Source organism: Typopeltis vanoorti, chromosome 4, assembly GCF_054136105.1.
Source record: "Typopeltis vanoorti isolate ZY-2024b chromosome 4, IOZ_Tvanoo_1.0, whole genome shotgun sequence".
NCBI classification, from domain to species: Eukaryota; Metazoa; Arthropoda; class Arachnida; order Uropygi; family Thelyphonidae; genus Typopeltis; species Typopeltis vanoorti.
This window is the reverse complement of record NC_143552.1, coordinates 54,917,432-54,931,354: the sequence shown is the minus strand read 5'-3', so window position 1 is coordinate 54,931,354 and position 13,923 is coordinate 54,917,432. Positions and strand designations below refer to the sequence as shown.

At 33.2% G+C, this 13,923-nt stretch overlaps 1 protein-coding gene across 2 annotated transcripts in view; it reads right to left on the bottom strand.

Moving 5' to 3' along the window:
* The window catches only part of LOC150107313 (TNF receptor-associated factor 5-like), a 38,311-nt gene extending 25,793 nt beyond the window's left edge, over positions 1 to 12,518 (bottom strand). For both annotated transcript variants that reach the window (XM_090391178.1, XM_090391179.1), the window contains exons 1-2: positions 12,028 to 12,518; positions 1,426 to 1,536 (exon numbers count right to left, since the gene is read on the bottom strand). In XM_090391178.1, the coding sequence (XP_090247304.1) occupies positions 1,426 to 1,536; positions 12,028 to 12,252 (336 nt within the window). In that variant the 5' untranslated portion in view covers positions 12,253 to 12,518. The remainder of the gene's footprint in view (positions 1 to 1,425; positions 1,537 to 12,027) is intronic.
* Between the last annotated feature and the right edge of the window lie 1,405 nt (positions 12,519 to 13,923).

Below are 13,923 nucleotides of genomic sequence, written 5' to 3'. Positions count from 1 at the left end.
TCTTTTGCATCTAAAATTGCTTCCTTCTTAAAATTAAATAAGAATGTAATTAATTTAAGTGCGATCTAATAAATGTAACATCGCGTTTCCTTTTGTTGGTATCCGTATGCTGCTTAATCATTTTCTAAGAACTTTGAACGACCTCTCGTTATCAAATTCAAAACATTACTGTCGGTTATGCCACGAAATGCGGGCATGAGATCATTTCTATAGTTGTTTGTGCAGTAATATCTTATCAGATCGAATAAATGATAAGTGCTATTGTTGAAAATTATCCCCCCCCCCCATAGTCACTCGAATTTATTGCTTTTCTATATAATTCCAACCTAAACATATTGTGACATCAAATACGTTTGTTGCAATTCACACTGCGTTTTTAAAACTGTATATATGAAGTAATTTTTTTATTTATATATTAATGACAGGATACCAAATATTATATAACAGAAATTATACAATGTGTGCATTTCCCCCCATTTGTAGCAAAAATAAATACAGTTTTGGTTGTATTGACCGATCAAAGGGGAAAAAAGGATCATTTTTCGACAGCCTTATTGTCCATTGCTAATAAGATTCACCAAGAAATTTCTCTGAAAGTCTTCAAGGACATCGTAGTTTCAGATTTTTTACGACCCCCCCACCTAAAAGAAAAACGTTGCAGTGTACTGTATATTAGTACTTGTTTGGATGAGAGGCTAAGAAGAAAACCAGTCTGTTAGTTTTCTTTGAAGAGATGTAGATTGCGATTCTCTCAGAACACGATAAGGAAGGCAATTCCAGTGAATAGTAGAAGGAATGGAGGAGAATGAGAAGAAGCTTCGATGAATTTGATCAGCTGCCGGTTGCATATTCACTCGATTAGTGCTGTCTAGCCTAACCTTTTAACCTTGCAGTATTGTTTACAATATCCCTAACTACTTAAAAATTTCCTTCCAAGGTGGCATTAAGCAGCCATCATTAATGAACAAAAAAAGTTGCAGGGGCTGTTGACTAGAATCTGTTGGGCTGCGTTCTCTTCACCACTGTTTTCCAGTAGCAGACGGATCTTCACAGGAAAAAGTCTCAGATCTCACAAAATTTACGAATTTATAGAAGATTTGAGGAAAAACTCTTATAGAATGGATATCCTTGCTGTGCTCCCATGATTTCTCGGATATTGGCCTTCAGGGTAATGACAATTCGTATTTTAAGACTATTTCTCATATGAAATACGGAATGCCCAAACACAAAAATAATTGGTCTTCAACTATATCTCTGTTTCTACTAGAATTTTAGGGAAATATCTTTTTTTTTCCCTCGTGTAGGATGCTTTTAAACATTTTAGTGGGGGAGGGGGGATGATTTGTGTAAAGCTGTTAATGTTAGTAACGATAAGTGAACTACAGAAGAACAGAAACACGTTAAGAAGCATGTCAAGAAGAGTACCTTTAGGTTGCAGAGCGGCAAAGTGACGTCGCAGCCGGAATTTTTGTTTTCACAAAACACTTCAAGATAACTGATCTTGGAAGAAACGAGTTTTCCACTGTCTTCTTTAAACTGAAAGGGAAACAAATAATCTTATATTGCAGTTCACTTCTTTGATAATTTTCTCTTTGTAACTAATTTTACAAAACCATCCAACCTACGCTAGTATTATTACGCAAAAATATTTAATTACGAGAATTTTTAAATTTCATGCATGTACGACGTCACATAATGACCGAAAAACGTTTCTTTATTTTGCATGAATTATATGAGATGGAAGACTTGTTTTTTTTTTTTTTTTTATGAAATCTGAAGAATGACATTTATGATTTTTTTTGTTTTGTTTTTTTTCCGTATAGTTTGATTGTAAATTAATCATATATTTGTATATTTAATTAATTGCAATCAATAATTAATAATAATAATTGATTATATATATATATATATATATATATATAATATTAGTAGTAGTATAATAAGAGAAAGCAGTTTTGTCCTATTTTTTTCCCACAGACAAAACCTCTAGATTTTACTCATCGTTCATTTCCTACATATTATCAGCAAACCGCAACGATCTTTACATATTGATTTAAAAAAAAAAAAATAGTGTCAGAGGTTCCAGCCCATATCTGCCAAAAAATATGATCGATGGTTAAAATCACGGCTGAAACAACTACTATTTATGTATACCATTATTTGTACTACTATTTAGTAAGATTGAAGTAGTAACACAAATTACAATACGATAGTGATACGACAAAAGTGATAATAGAATGTAGCAAAAACGACACATATGATACAATTACTGTTTAAAAGTGGTGTTAGAGAGAGACTAATAGGCTAAGGCAATCACTTAGGATAATAAAGAGGAAAAGAAAATATATAAAAAAAAATTATATTTATATAAATATAAATTTTTCATGTAGTGCTATCATATCCTGTACACCCCTTGAGGGTATACATGAGGAATTCGATGATGTATAAATATCGGTGATAGGTCACTACAAAATCAAATGATTGTATCTATGAGGGATCACGTAACATATAGTACATGCTTAAACATAATACTATAGATAACAATTATAGTAATATCTTTTAATATACGTTTAAAAAAAAGTCAACATTATTTAGTCTCACGAAGTAGTCTTCCAATCTTTTTCTAAGTATATTCTGAGATTAGCGATTTTAATTCATTAGGCAATTTATGGTAGCTGTTTGTTGCTAAGTATTCAAAATATTTATGATTTTTTGTGCGCCTTGGGCAGCACTACCAGCCTGTTCCAGCCACACAGGCTGGTAGAGTAAAGTATAGTCTACATACACAAAAATGTTACAATGTTATTTCTTACATATAACAGATAAGTATAAAGATAGTTTGTATAATGGCAAACAAGTCACTAGTTGAATAGGCGAAGAAATCAGTAATGGCTATAGCTCTGATTAATTATTCTATGTTGTATTCGTATCAAAGGAAGCAAATTATTGTAGTAATCTTCACCCCTCCCCAATCAGGTGATACCATATTGCAATGAAGCATCTTAATGCATTTACAAATTTTTTAATATAATATATTCTATTAATTACGAGCTTCAACTAATTTGTTAAAATTGAGATGTGGGAGTTCCATTTCATATTTCTGTCAATATGGAGGCCGAAATACTCGATTAAGCTACAGTTACAATTTTGGCTTTTCGTGCCATTTTATTTTATAGTTATATTATGATCTAGCTTATCGGTTTACATGAAGTATATATAAGTTAGTTTTAATGGTACAAAATAATTTTAAGGTCATATTGCTAAGCCACTTAGTTTCAAGATGTCATCGTTAATCCGATTTTCTAAATACTAAGGGTTGTTTCGGTGTTTATTAATGCCGAAAAGTTTGTATCCTTCGGCCTATTTTCTTGTTTTTATGAAAAACATAAGTTGCCGGAGGGAAAACACCTGCAACCACTGTAGGAAGTTCACTTGTAGTCATTTTGCTCAGTCTAATAGGCTGAATGGTCTACAAGAATATCGTCTTACAAAGCAAAGATTGACAAAACACTGAAGACAAGAAAAAAATGAAGTTGTGGTTTGATTCATTAAGCTTAACAATTGCAATAGAACTGCTGAATCCCAATAGGGGTGCAGCAGTTCACGCGCCAACATGGATTTCGCCTTTTCGTCACTCGAACGCAGATTATTGATTTAACCCCAATTTTTTAACAGTAAAACAGAGAAGTATATGTAAATAAATATGACATTCTTAAACGATTGCATTAGAAATTGTTGATATACTGTTTCGTAAGCTAATAAATGAGAAGACACTTCCTATTATCTTACATAGGAAGATAATAGAAGGAGGAAAGAAGTAATCAACAAAGTCAGTTTGATGTAAATAAAGTAATAAAAGTCACTGGGACATGCCTTAGCACTAAGCTTTTCGATTGAATCTCCTTCCATCAGTCAAAAATCCATTTCATCTATCAGAATGCTAAAACAGAAAACTCTTCTTAAGACAACGCGCCTTGTCTAAATAGGATTTTCTTCGCTGTTTCAGTTCATTTGCCTACTTATAATAACCACGTTGTTATAATCTCATTTCTTTTCACAATATTTCATCAGTTTGTCTCTCATAGAATAACAAAAGTCCAATTGCTGCTTTATACAGTGCGAATTTCATTGTTTTTAAAAAGCAAAACGTGTTTATTTATACATGTGACATTCGATTTTTAGGATAATATTTAATTAAATGTTTCTCTATGTAAGCTGCTTCAGTCTTCGGACCATCTTCTATTTAAGGGCACCCTTCTTCTATTCATTATTCTTTCTCTCAAGAGGTTAGACAGATTTTGCACAAGTGTTCTCAATATAAATCTCCCTCTTTCTTTCTTTTTCTCTCTCTTTTGACATTTTATTCTTCCTCTCCACACCCTGTCGGACTCTTGAGTTCACATTTGTATTTCTCTATTTACGACAGAACGATCTTCAAAGTTTAATGTCTTACGGCCATCGAGAAATAAATACCGATGGGCCCTCCATGGCTTCTAAATCAAACAAGTAGGTCGCGCTGTCCATTATTGCTAACATTTTAAAAGTCCAATATATTCTGTGCTTTTTTGTAATTTTTTTCAGCCATCAGTTGTTACACATCATTTTAATGATGTTTAGGTTATTCGTGTCTCATTTATATGAAACCAAACCCAGACATTAGATTTTATAATAGTTACAATGATTCATCTTGGAGGATTTTGACCTCCAAGTCTTGCAGCGCAGGTGCTATATCCAGGTCCGGTTTTAGACTGTTAGACGCCTGCGTGCTAGGGATAATTGGCCACCCTTGAGGGTAAGGTTGCACTTGTTTTTTTTTCCGAACATGTACATCAGTGAACAGAACATGCACAAGAATGTTCTATTGCAAAAATATGTTCAATTGACACTATTTAGGAATATTGCTTTTTAGTATATCCCATCTATAAGGGGATGCAGAGAAAAATTTATACAATCTTGGATAATGTTAAAAAAAATAACTGTTTCAAATGTTTTTTTGGCAGCATCGTTTACAACAAGATTCAAAGAATGAGATGCACAAGGTACAAAAAAGGCTCTAGGATTTATATTCCTAATTTTGTTTTGCAAACCATTATGCTTGTCACGCATATTGGTCCCATTATCATATTCTTGACCACGCATATTTTGAATATCTAACTCATAATCTATCAAGAGTCCACCTAAAAGATAATTACATAAACCTTCCCCTGTAGTGTCTGAAACTGGATAAAATCCAAGAAATAACTCTTGAATTGCAACGTCAGAAGTGTCCATATTTACAATTCTTACTACAAATGATATCTGTTCAATGTGATTGGCATCTGGAGTGCAGTCGAGAATTATAGAAAAATATTTCGCCTTTTTTTACAAATTCCTTAATTTTTGATTTAGTGCCGTTTGCTAAAACAGATATAATTTCGTTTTGAAAAGAATGGCTTAAGTAATGGGGTATACGATTTCTAGAATTTTGAGATTCTGTTATGTTATTTATATGCTGTGAAATAATAGGGTCAAATTTTGCCAACATTTCTATGGCCTTTAAAAAATTTCCATTATTTTCTTCATATAATTTATTATTTGTACCTCTGAAAGCTAAACACTGCCCTGCTAAAAATTGTACAATTACAACGATTCTTTTGATGATGGCTCGCCATCGTCTCTTTTTCAGAGTCATAATACCGTTGCTGTTCTTTATCAATTGTACAATTGTTGTCAAGGCGTGTTTTCAATTCATACCATTTTTTACAATTTTGCATATGTTCTACACTCGTTTCATGTCGTGATAAATTAGTGGCCAAATGTCACCAATCTAAAAATCCCTGACTATCTGTTAATTTGTTTTTCTTTAAAGCAAACAGCTTACAACAAAAGCAAATGCACTATTGAATTTTTCAGAATAGATTCACCAAGTTCTTTGAACTTTTTCACCATTAGGTAAGAGTCTTACAAACTGTGACGTGGAAAATGATCTTCCATTGTTATCTTTAATAAACTTTATATTTTGAGGTGTTACAGGTCCCTTATGAATTATGAGTTCAAATAACCGATTATTAACAATAGACGGCCAGGTACAAGGATCCCCTAAATCACATTCTGTCGTGAATTCAGCACAATTACCAGAAGGCCTACTTTGTAAATTATCCCCACAGCTTGATTTCGGCGTTGACTCTTCCTCCAGGCACAGTTCTGAACGAAATTCAAACTTTTCATTTGATTTTTCACATTCCACTTTGATTTCGCCCTTTCTGTCTGGAAAAGGTTCTGAAGTGATTGATGTTGTTGAGTTATCGTCATCTACCTTTACATATTTCAGTATGGATCCTCGTAATTTTTCCTTTTCCTTATCACTTTCATTCTTTCTTTTGCGATAAAAAGCACCAGCCAGACGTTTAGTTTTCCTATCCGACATATCTAAACATATAATAAAAAATATTAATAATAATGATAATAAGAAGCACAAATTATTTTTTATCTTTTTGAATGAATAAATAAATGTTGTAATGACCCAAACTGACTTAAGCCTTTCTGTACAGATTCCGAAAAAACTCCAATCTGTCAGGTCTATCTGAAAGACAGTGGTATATTTTATAACAGGTACTAGAAAAAAAAATGTAATTCCATTTTTTCCCCAGTTATGTATTTTTAGTAGCAAAAAAACTAGGCCAAAACAATGGTTCGCTTGAATGAACATTCCTTGTTGAGTGAGGTTTTTAAAGAGATAGAGAATGGAACCCAAAGAAGATATTTCGAAGTTAGCACCTCTATAAGCTTTAACAATGTTACGTTCCTATTTCATCGCCAATATTTTAAAATTAACTATAGGCTATATCGAATTTATTCCATCGGTCGCCCTAGAGATTTGGCCGCCTGCGTGCACGCACGCCCTGCACACATATTAGAACCAGCCGTGGCTATGTTTTAACCCTCCTTTATATCCTTTTGATAAACCCGTTGACTTAACTGTTTTGAATGGCTCATGATTACCGCAAGTTAATCATGGTGCCTTCTTCGGTGGACTGGCTTTTCAAATATTGAAATAGTCTACGAGAAATATGACGAATACAAAAGCAACATTCTCCATATCTTAGCAAATTATAAGCGTTTAATTTTATTTTTTATTACTTTTATTGCTAGACATTGATATACTCATATTTTCAAATTTAGCAAGGATTAAGATTGTTTATTTTCCTGATTTTAATACTTTTTTTATTCAGATACTCTTTAAATATTCTCAATAATTCTTGTAGAAAGGCTTATACGTTGACAACACCTGACTATTAAATTATTTAAGGAATTTACAATGTATACTGGAATATTAATTAAAAGAAAATTTAATAAATACTTCCTATATTTCGGAAATGTCACATTGCCATCTTCATGGGAACATACAAATATGGCAGGTGCATATGGCAATATGGCAGGTCTCTTGGGAGACTTCTGCCTCATTTGATTTTCTTCACGTGCTATATTTGTATGTTCCCATGAAGATGGCAATGTCACATTGCCGAAATATAGGAAGTATTTATTAAATTTTCTTTTAATTAATATTCCAGTATACGTTGTAAATTCCTTAAATAATTTAATAGTTAATGTTCTCAATAGTTTTAATAACCGAAGCAGCAAAACCTAAATTTTTAAAGAGAAGGATCCGTTCGATACTAGTTTATCACGAAAGAAGGATATGACAGGAATCAATCAACAGAAATTCGAAGCACCATTTTAAAATAAATAATCGAATTCCAAGTTTGTTTTATAAATGGCTGCAGTTGTTACTATTTCGTGAGCTTGCACTATTCTTTCGGCGATGACCGAGGCGGAGATCATCCTCCAAATTATTTCCGAAAGGGGGGGGGGGAGTTAAGGCTAAAGAGTGCCGCATACTCCTTTTTGGGGAATAAAAAAGGACATAAGGATTATGTCGAATTAAACGAATTAAAATCACTATAACACTACAGCATAAAATTAAAATATAGTTAAAATGAAACGAATCTCCAATTCCTTTGTCTTGGATGAACTGAATAGGAATGAGACCTGAATCAGAATTCCGATTATGCATAAAAGCAAAACAGGAATATGAAAGAAATAAGATGAGAAATTACAAACTAAGGGGAGAAAGAGAACTAAATGCGACCATGACATTTTACAGCTAGCGATAAATCTTACGACACACTAATTATATCAGTCGTAATAACTTTGAAATCCACCAAAAACCCGAGTGAGTAATTGCAAGCTGCAATCCATTAATAATTTTCCTGAAGACTTAGTGCGAATCGGAGATTTGTACAATGTTATCATAACTCTCTCTTTCTCCATAAAAGTTTTTTTTGTTTATTTTTTAACATTAACTCTTCAACCTATTGAACTGTTTCTATCTAAAAAAATACAATTCCTGAAACTTAAAATGTCCTTTCATCCAAAAGATGAAAATCCTCGTAGTCATCAGCTGAATGTAAAGTTGCCATTCAACCTATATTCACGTGATACTTTCTATTTAGAAATTTGCTACAACCAATAGTTTTTCATCTCTCTTTCAGATGGGGGAAACTATTTCCAATCTCATCGATTGATACAAGATGATCAAAACTTGATTTATGAACCCTGAAAATGGTTAACAAATATTTATTTATTGTTCTTACGAGGTCATTTATCAGATCTATACTCTTACCAAACCATTTTCTTTTAATGTATTTCTTTGAGAACTTAATTATTTACCTGATTGATTCCATGTAAGTTTTACTTCAGAGTAAACTTGGTAAAAGAGAAAAGAAAACTGGAATATCAGAGAATCTAGCCATTTCAGACCAGTTTCTCTACCCCGACAATAAACACATACCGATTCAAATTAGCCTTATTTGAAAAGAATTTTATTTTATTTTATTTTTTTTGATAATCAGTTTTTTTCGGGGAGAGAAAGATTCCCATTGAGTTAACACCAAAATCATATTAGAATGTAATTGATTTTCGATGCTTTAATAAATCTCGTAAAATTTGTTAATCACTTGTAATAAATCACTTAATTTCTGGATATTTGAGCACTTTTTGATGGGAAATCAGTAACTTTTATATATATATATATATATATATATATATATTCATTTTTCTAAATTAACTGACTTAAACCCGAGAGTTATAACACAATGACATTTATTTGAAAAAAACGCAACATGTTTCGTCAAGAATGACTTCTTCAGGCGATAAGAACATAGAAAAGATAATAAAAGACACTTAAATTAACATTGACACACTCCAAAGCTATACAATTACAAAGCCATAATATTCGACTGTAAATTACAGATATTATGAGCTTACAGTTATTAATGTTCTAGAACATTAACTCGGACTGTAGTTCAAGCTCATAATAACTGTAATTTACAGTTATTATTTCGACTGTAAATTACAGTTATTATGAGCTTACAGTTATTAATGTTCTAGAACATTAACTCGGACTGTAGTTCAAGCTCATAATAACTGTAATTTACAGTCGAATATTATGGCTTTGTAATTGTATAGCTTTGGAGTGTGTCAATGTTAATTTAAGTGTCTTTTATTATCTTTTCTATGTTCTTATCGCCTGAAGAAGTCATTCTTGACGAAACATGTTGCGTTTTTTTCAAATAAATGTCATTGTGTTATAACTCTCGGGTTTAAGTCAGTTAATTTAGAAAAATGAACATATCCCAACCCCGAGTTAATAGTACGTTTTTTCATATATATATATATATATATATATATATATATAAACAAAATGAGCCAATAGGAGTTCGATCTAGTGTTCCTCGTGTCCTTCACTTATCACGTGCTATCCGTTGCGAAATCGTTATGCGAGTTATCTCACAACACTAATGAAATTACAATATGGATAACGGTAGACATATTCTAGGTTGCCTAGGAAAACAATGGCGACTTACTTGGAATTATAAATTGGAAGTGGCAGGAACAACAGCGCCTTGATTTTTTAAGCACTACACTTTGCTTTATTTTCGCAAATAAGATAAAAGGCCGTTGGAAATAGCATAAATCGCTTAGTCATATCCATTTGTCTAAAAAAAAAAAAAAAATGTGAGCATTGTCCACCTGCGTTTGGATTTTGATATATTCAGCGCTTTACTCTCATGAGCTTATCTAAACGTTCGGAACTGCATTGCATAAGCACATGCATACTAAAATTTGAAGCGTAATAAGATCTCATCAACCTGCTTAGAATTTAGGATTTAATTTAGAATTATAAGATTCGCTGGTTCTATTTCCTTATTCTGTTGTGACATTCTAACCTGCATAACATTGGAAAACCATAGAACGTTAGGTTAAGGTTTATATATTTCAGGAACCTTGAGATTTTTTTTTTCAATATTAAAAAAAAAAAAAAACTGTTACGAAATCATTCAGCATAGGTCTTTGACTAGTTCAAAGGAATTTATTTCTACGTTGGTTATCGTGCCCAAATACGACAATTTTTGGTGCACCATTTGTATGAAAATGAACTTCGTTCCCCAAAGAATTGCAAGGCTTAACCACGCGCAAATGTTGGAAAAGAAAGATCAAATGTGTATATCTGTGCATTCTTTATCAAGAATTGGTTTTGTGTGTGATCTTAACATAACGCTTTGCCCTTGTTGAATATAGAACGTTTGATTTTCTATGAATGGTATCCGCACTGACTGTCCCTTGACATGTTCCTTACGTCATCGCGAGAATCGAAGCCAGATATTTTCGAACTTAACACGTCACTGAAGGGGCTAGTGATGTACTTGAATTTTTTTTTATTTTATTTTTCTGTTAGAATACTTTTTCCTCTGCTGCTGTTTCATAAAAAAGAAACCCTCAAATTCTGTTTTCTGGGTAACTTGCTAATCGATAGAAAAGAAAGATGTGCGAATATATTTCAACTGTGTGTTTTGTCATTTCGAAAGTGATAATCTTCAAACTTTTTACATATTTACAAATTTAAATTTTATATTACGAAAAAATTAAATTTTTATTAAATTAAAAATAAATATTTTTTTCAAAATTCAAAATAGTAGGTACTTTAATGAAAAACTGAGTTCTGAACAGCAAGACCAATATTTCTTGAAATAAAACTGCGTGTTGGTGGTGGTGAATCTCTGTCACTGCGATAACTCGTAAATTGGCTTTTAAGCTAAAATGCTTGCAAAGGAAACTTCTTTTTTGTTTGTTGATCCTGATATTTATTTAAAAAATATATATAAATATATATATATATATATATATATTATGAACTAACAACTACAGGCGGGCACAATGGAATACATCAGGAAAAAAAAACCTCATCGATGGTTCAGCGATCCATTAATTTGTTATTACAACAAAGAGAACAGAAAGACCATATGCGATTATATATACATATGTTAGTTATAATTCATGCTCGATTATAAATACCACAATAGTAATATTGACTTCAGGAAATTCAAATTTTATGATGACTGACAGCGGTAAGCGATAATCTAATCAGCTTAAATTCAGCGCGAACGCTAACTTTTCACGTGATAGGAATAAAAAACAAATTAGTCACTTCTTTTCTAAAATTACAGTGTTTGTAAATCGGTGCCTCGTATACGAAAATTTTGTTCGTGGTTATAATTTGACTCCTGAAGAATTGCTCTACAGAGCCTCTTGAAGATATTTTACTGGAAAAGCAGCTTCTTTAATATTGCTAAAATCTGATGTGCATTCACTTCGCTGAAGGTAAAACGAATATTTAAATACTTTCAAAAGTTCTTGTGACGGTCAAAGTCACATTGGAAGTGTAGCGTTACAAACCAGACTAAGTAAAATGTAAATGTGCGCATTAGGCGAAGTGTACTTGAATGACTGGGATTTGAGTAAGTCTATATAAGACTGGGTGCTGTTATACAAAAGTTATAAACTTCGATATAACACGTATCGAATATAGCGCAAAACCTTGATATGAAGACGTGGAAACTGTAGAGGGACAACAGAAAATTACGAGTAGGCCAGTGTTATGTCTTGAACTGCTTGTTAATAGCAAAAATGAAGGAATAGATTCCTTACCTCGCTTTTTTTCATATTAATTCCATCTTCCGGACAGGTCATCTCATCCTCTATGACTGAATAGCACGTGGCACAAAGTCCGTGACCACACGGTCCTTTCATCATTCTTCCGTCTATCACACGACACTTCTGGCATCTCAAATACTCCGGGGAAGGGTACAAGAACTGCACAGTCAAGTAACTGTCCAAAGGTAAAAAAGGTAAGCCACGTACCTTCTCAGTCATGTCTGTGGGAAAAATTCTTTTCACTGATGCTCAATCCTCGATATTCAGTTGCACGTTGACACTTCAATATGTTTTCTTTCTCACTGTGTGTTGCACCTTGTGATAGCAACTTCAAGCACCTGACAACACTCCCACAGATGGCATTGAGAGCAGGTAACATGTGACGTCAACAGTTCGTTCCCTGTTCGAAGTGATAGTGGATTTTTTCTTCATTAAAGTAGTAATTACCCCCAGAAAGTTCATTATGGGTGCCATCCTATAGCATGCTGAGCTTATATAATCTGCAACCGACGTTAGTTATACGAGTTTTGATTTGAACATGATTATCGCACTCCCCTGTGTGAACTATGACCTCAGCTGTTATCTGCTAGTAAACAGTAATAGTTGTGCGCATCGATACCGTGTTTAATGTACTCCATCAAATTAGATGAGGCTTAGTTGAAACAACAAATTTATTCTCATAGAAAAATGCGAATACTCGCGGTCTTCTCAAGCTGGAAACACAAGTTTTTTTTTTTTTTTCTCCACCCTCTTTATCAAAATTCACTCTCCTTGAGGTAGAAATAACATACCGGGAAGCGGGAGCACTTGAAAAATCAGTTTATCAGAAGAGCAGGAAACGGAATTAAACACATGAGTCATTTAGTGCGTGTAGTTATAGAAGCGCACTGCCGCGATTATGGTTATACGCGATAACGAGGGCAGATTATTTTCTGCCATGCAGTTTTGTGGGTGGAGGGAAAGCGTTGTTTGAAAACCACAGATAATCCAGATCAATTTCGTTATAACTCTCCCATCCCCCACTGCATCTCTCTCTCTCTCTCTCACACACACACGAAATATTAATTCTCTTAAAACAATAGCTGCGCGTATTTACCCCACATTTCACGAACGGATAAACTCCAGCTTAAGAGCAATCAAGCGCTAAAGTTTATTATTTTGACAACAAATCACCATTCAGTATCGATGCATGTGACTATCTCGTTTCGACCCCATCTTATTACGGGTAAGTGACAAAGCATTAAAAATATTGATCGCAGTATATATCAATGCACGGAGTTATAACAAATTCAGACAAATTTTACTTTTAAATTTAATTTAGGTGTGGATTAAAAGATTGAACATTCCCCTGTATCTCCTAACGAACAATGTACTTTTATGTTCTTGCAAAATAAATAAATAAAAATAACAAGCCACTGCTTATCATTATCAGTGACCTCAGGTAGGCAAGGATTTATCGAGGTAGGCCATACCTTCTCTTAAATTCATTAACGTCAGATGCACTCACTCATTGTTCTGTGAGAGAAAAACAAGGCTCTCATCATTTTCTTACCCGCACACAAACAATTCCACCGATGTCCCTTTGTCCTTTCTCTACCTTGTATATAAAGAAAAATTTTATCAGCCATGTACTATACCTTTGTAACTCTGCTTTATTTTAACCCCTCCCCCCGTAATTTTGTGCTCAGTAGGCTGATGAAGTCGTCTCAAGGCCTTTCCTTTTATTTGACTTTCTTTTAGATCGCTCCTTTTTAATGTTTTGCTGGGAGGAAGCAGAGTCTCTAACCTCCATAGGAACTAAATTACTTTTAGCTGAAGAGCACTCAAAGATTTCTCTCGTCATAGACGAGAACTAAACCGAAGTTTTTCCAACCCAAAATATTGACCACT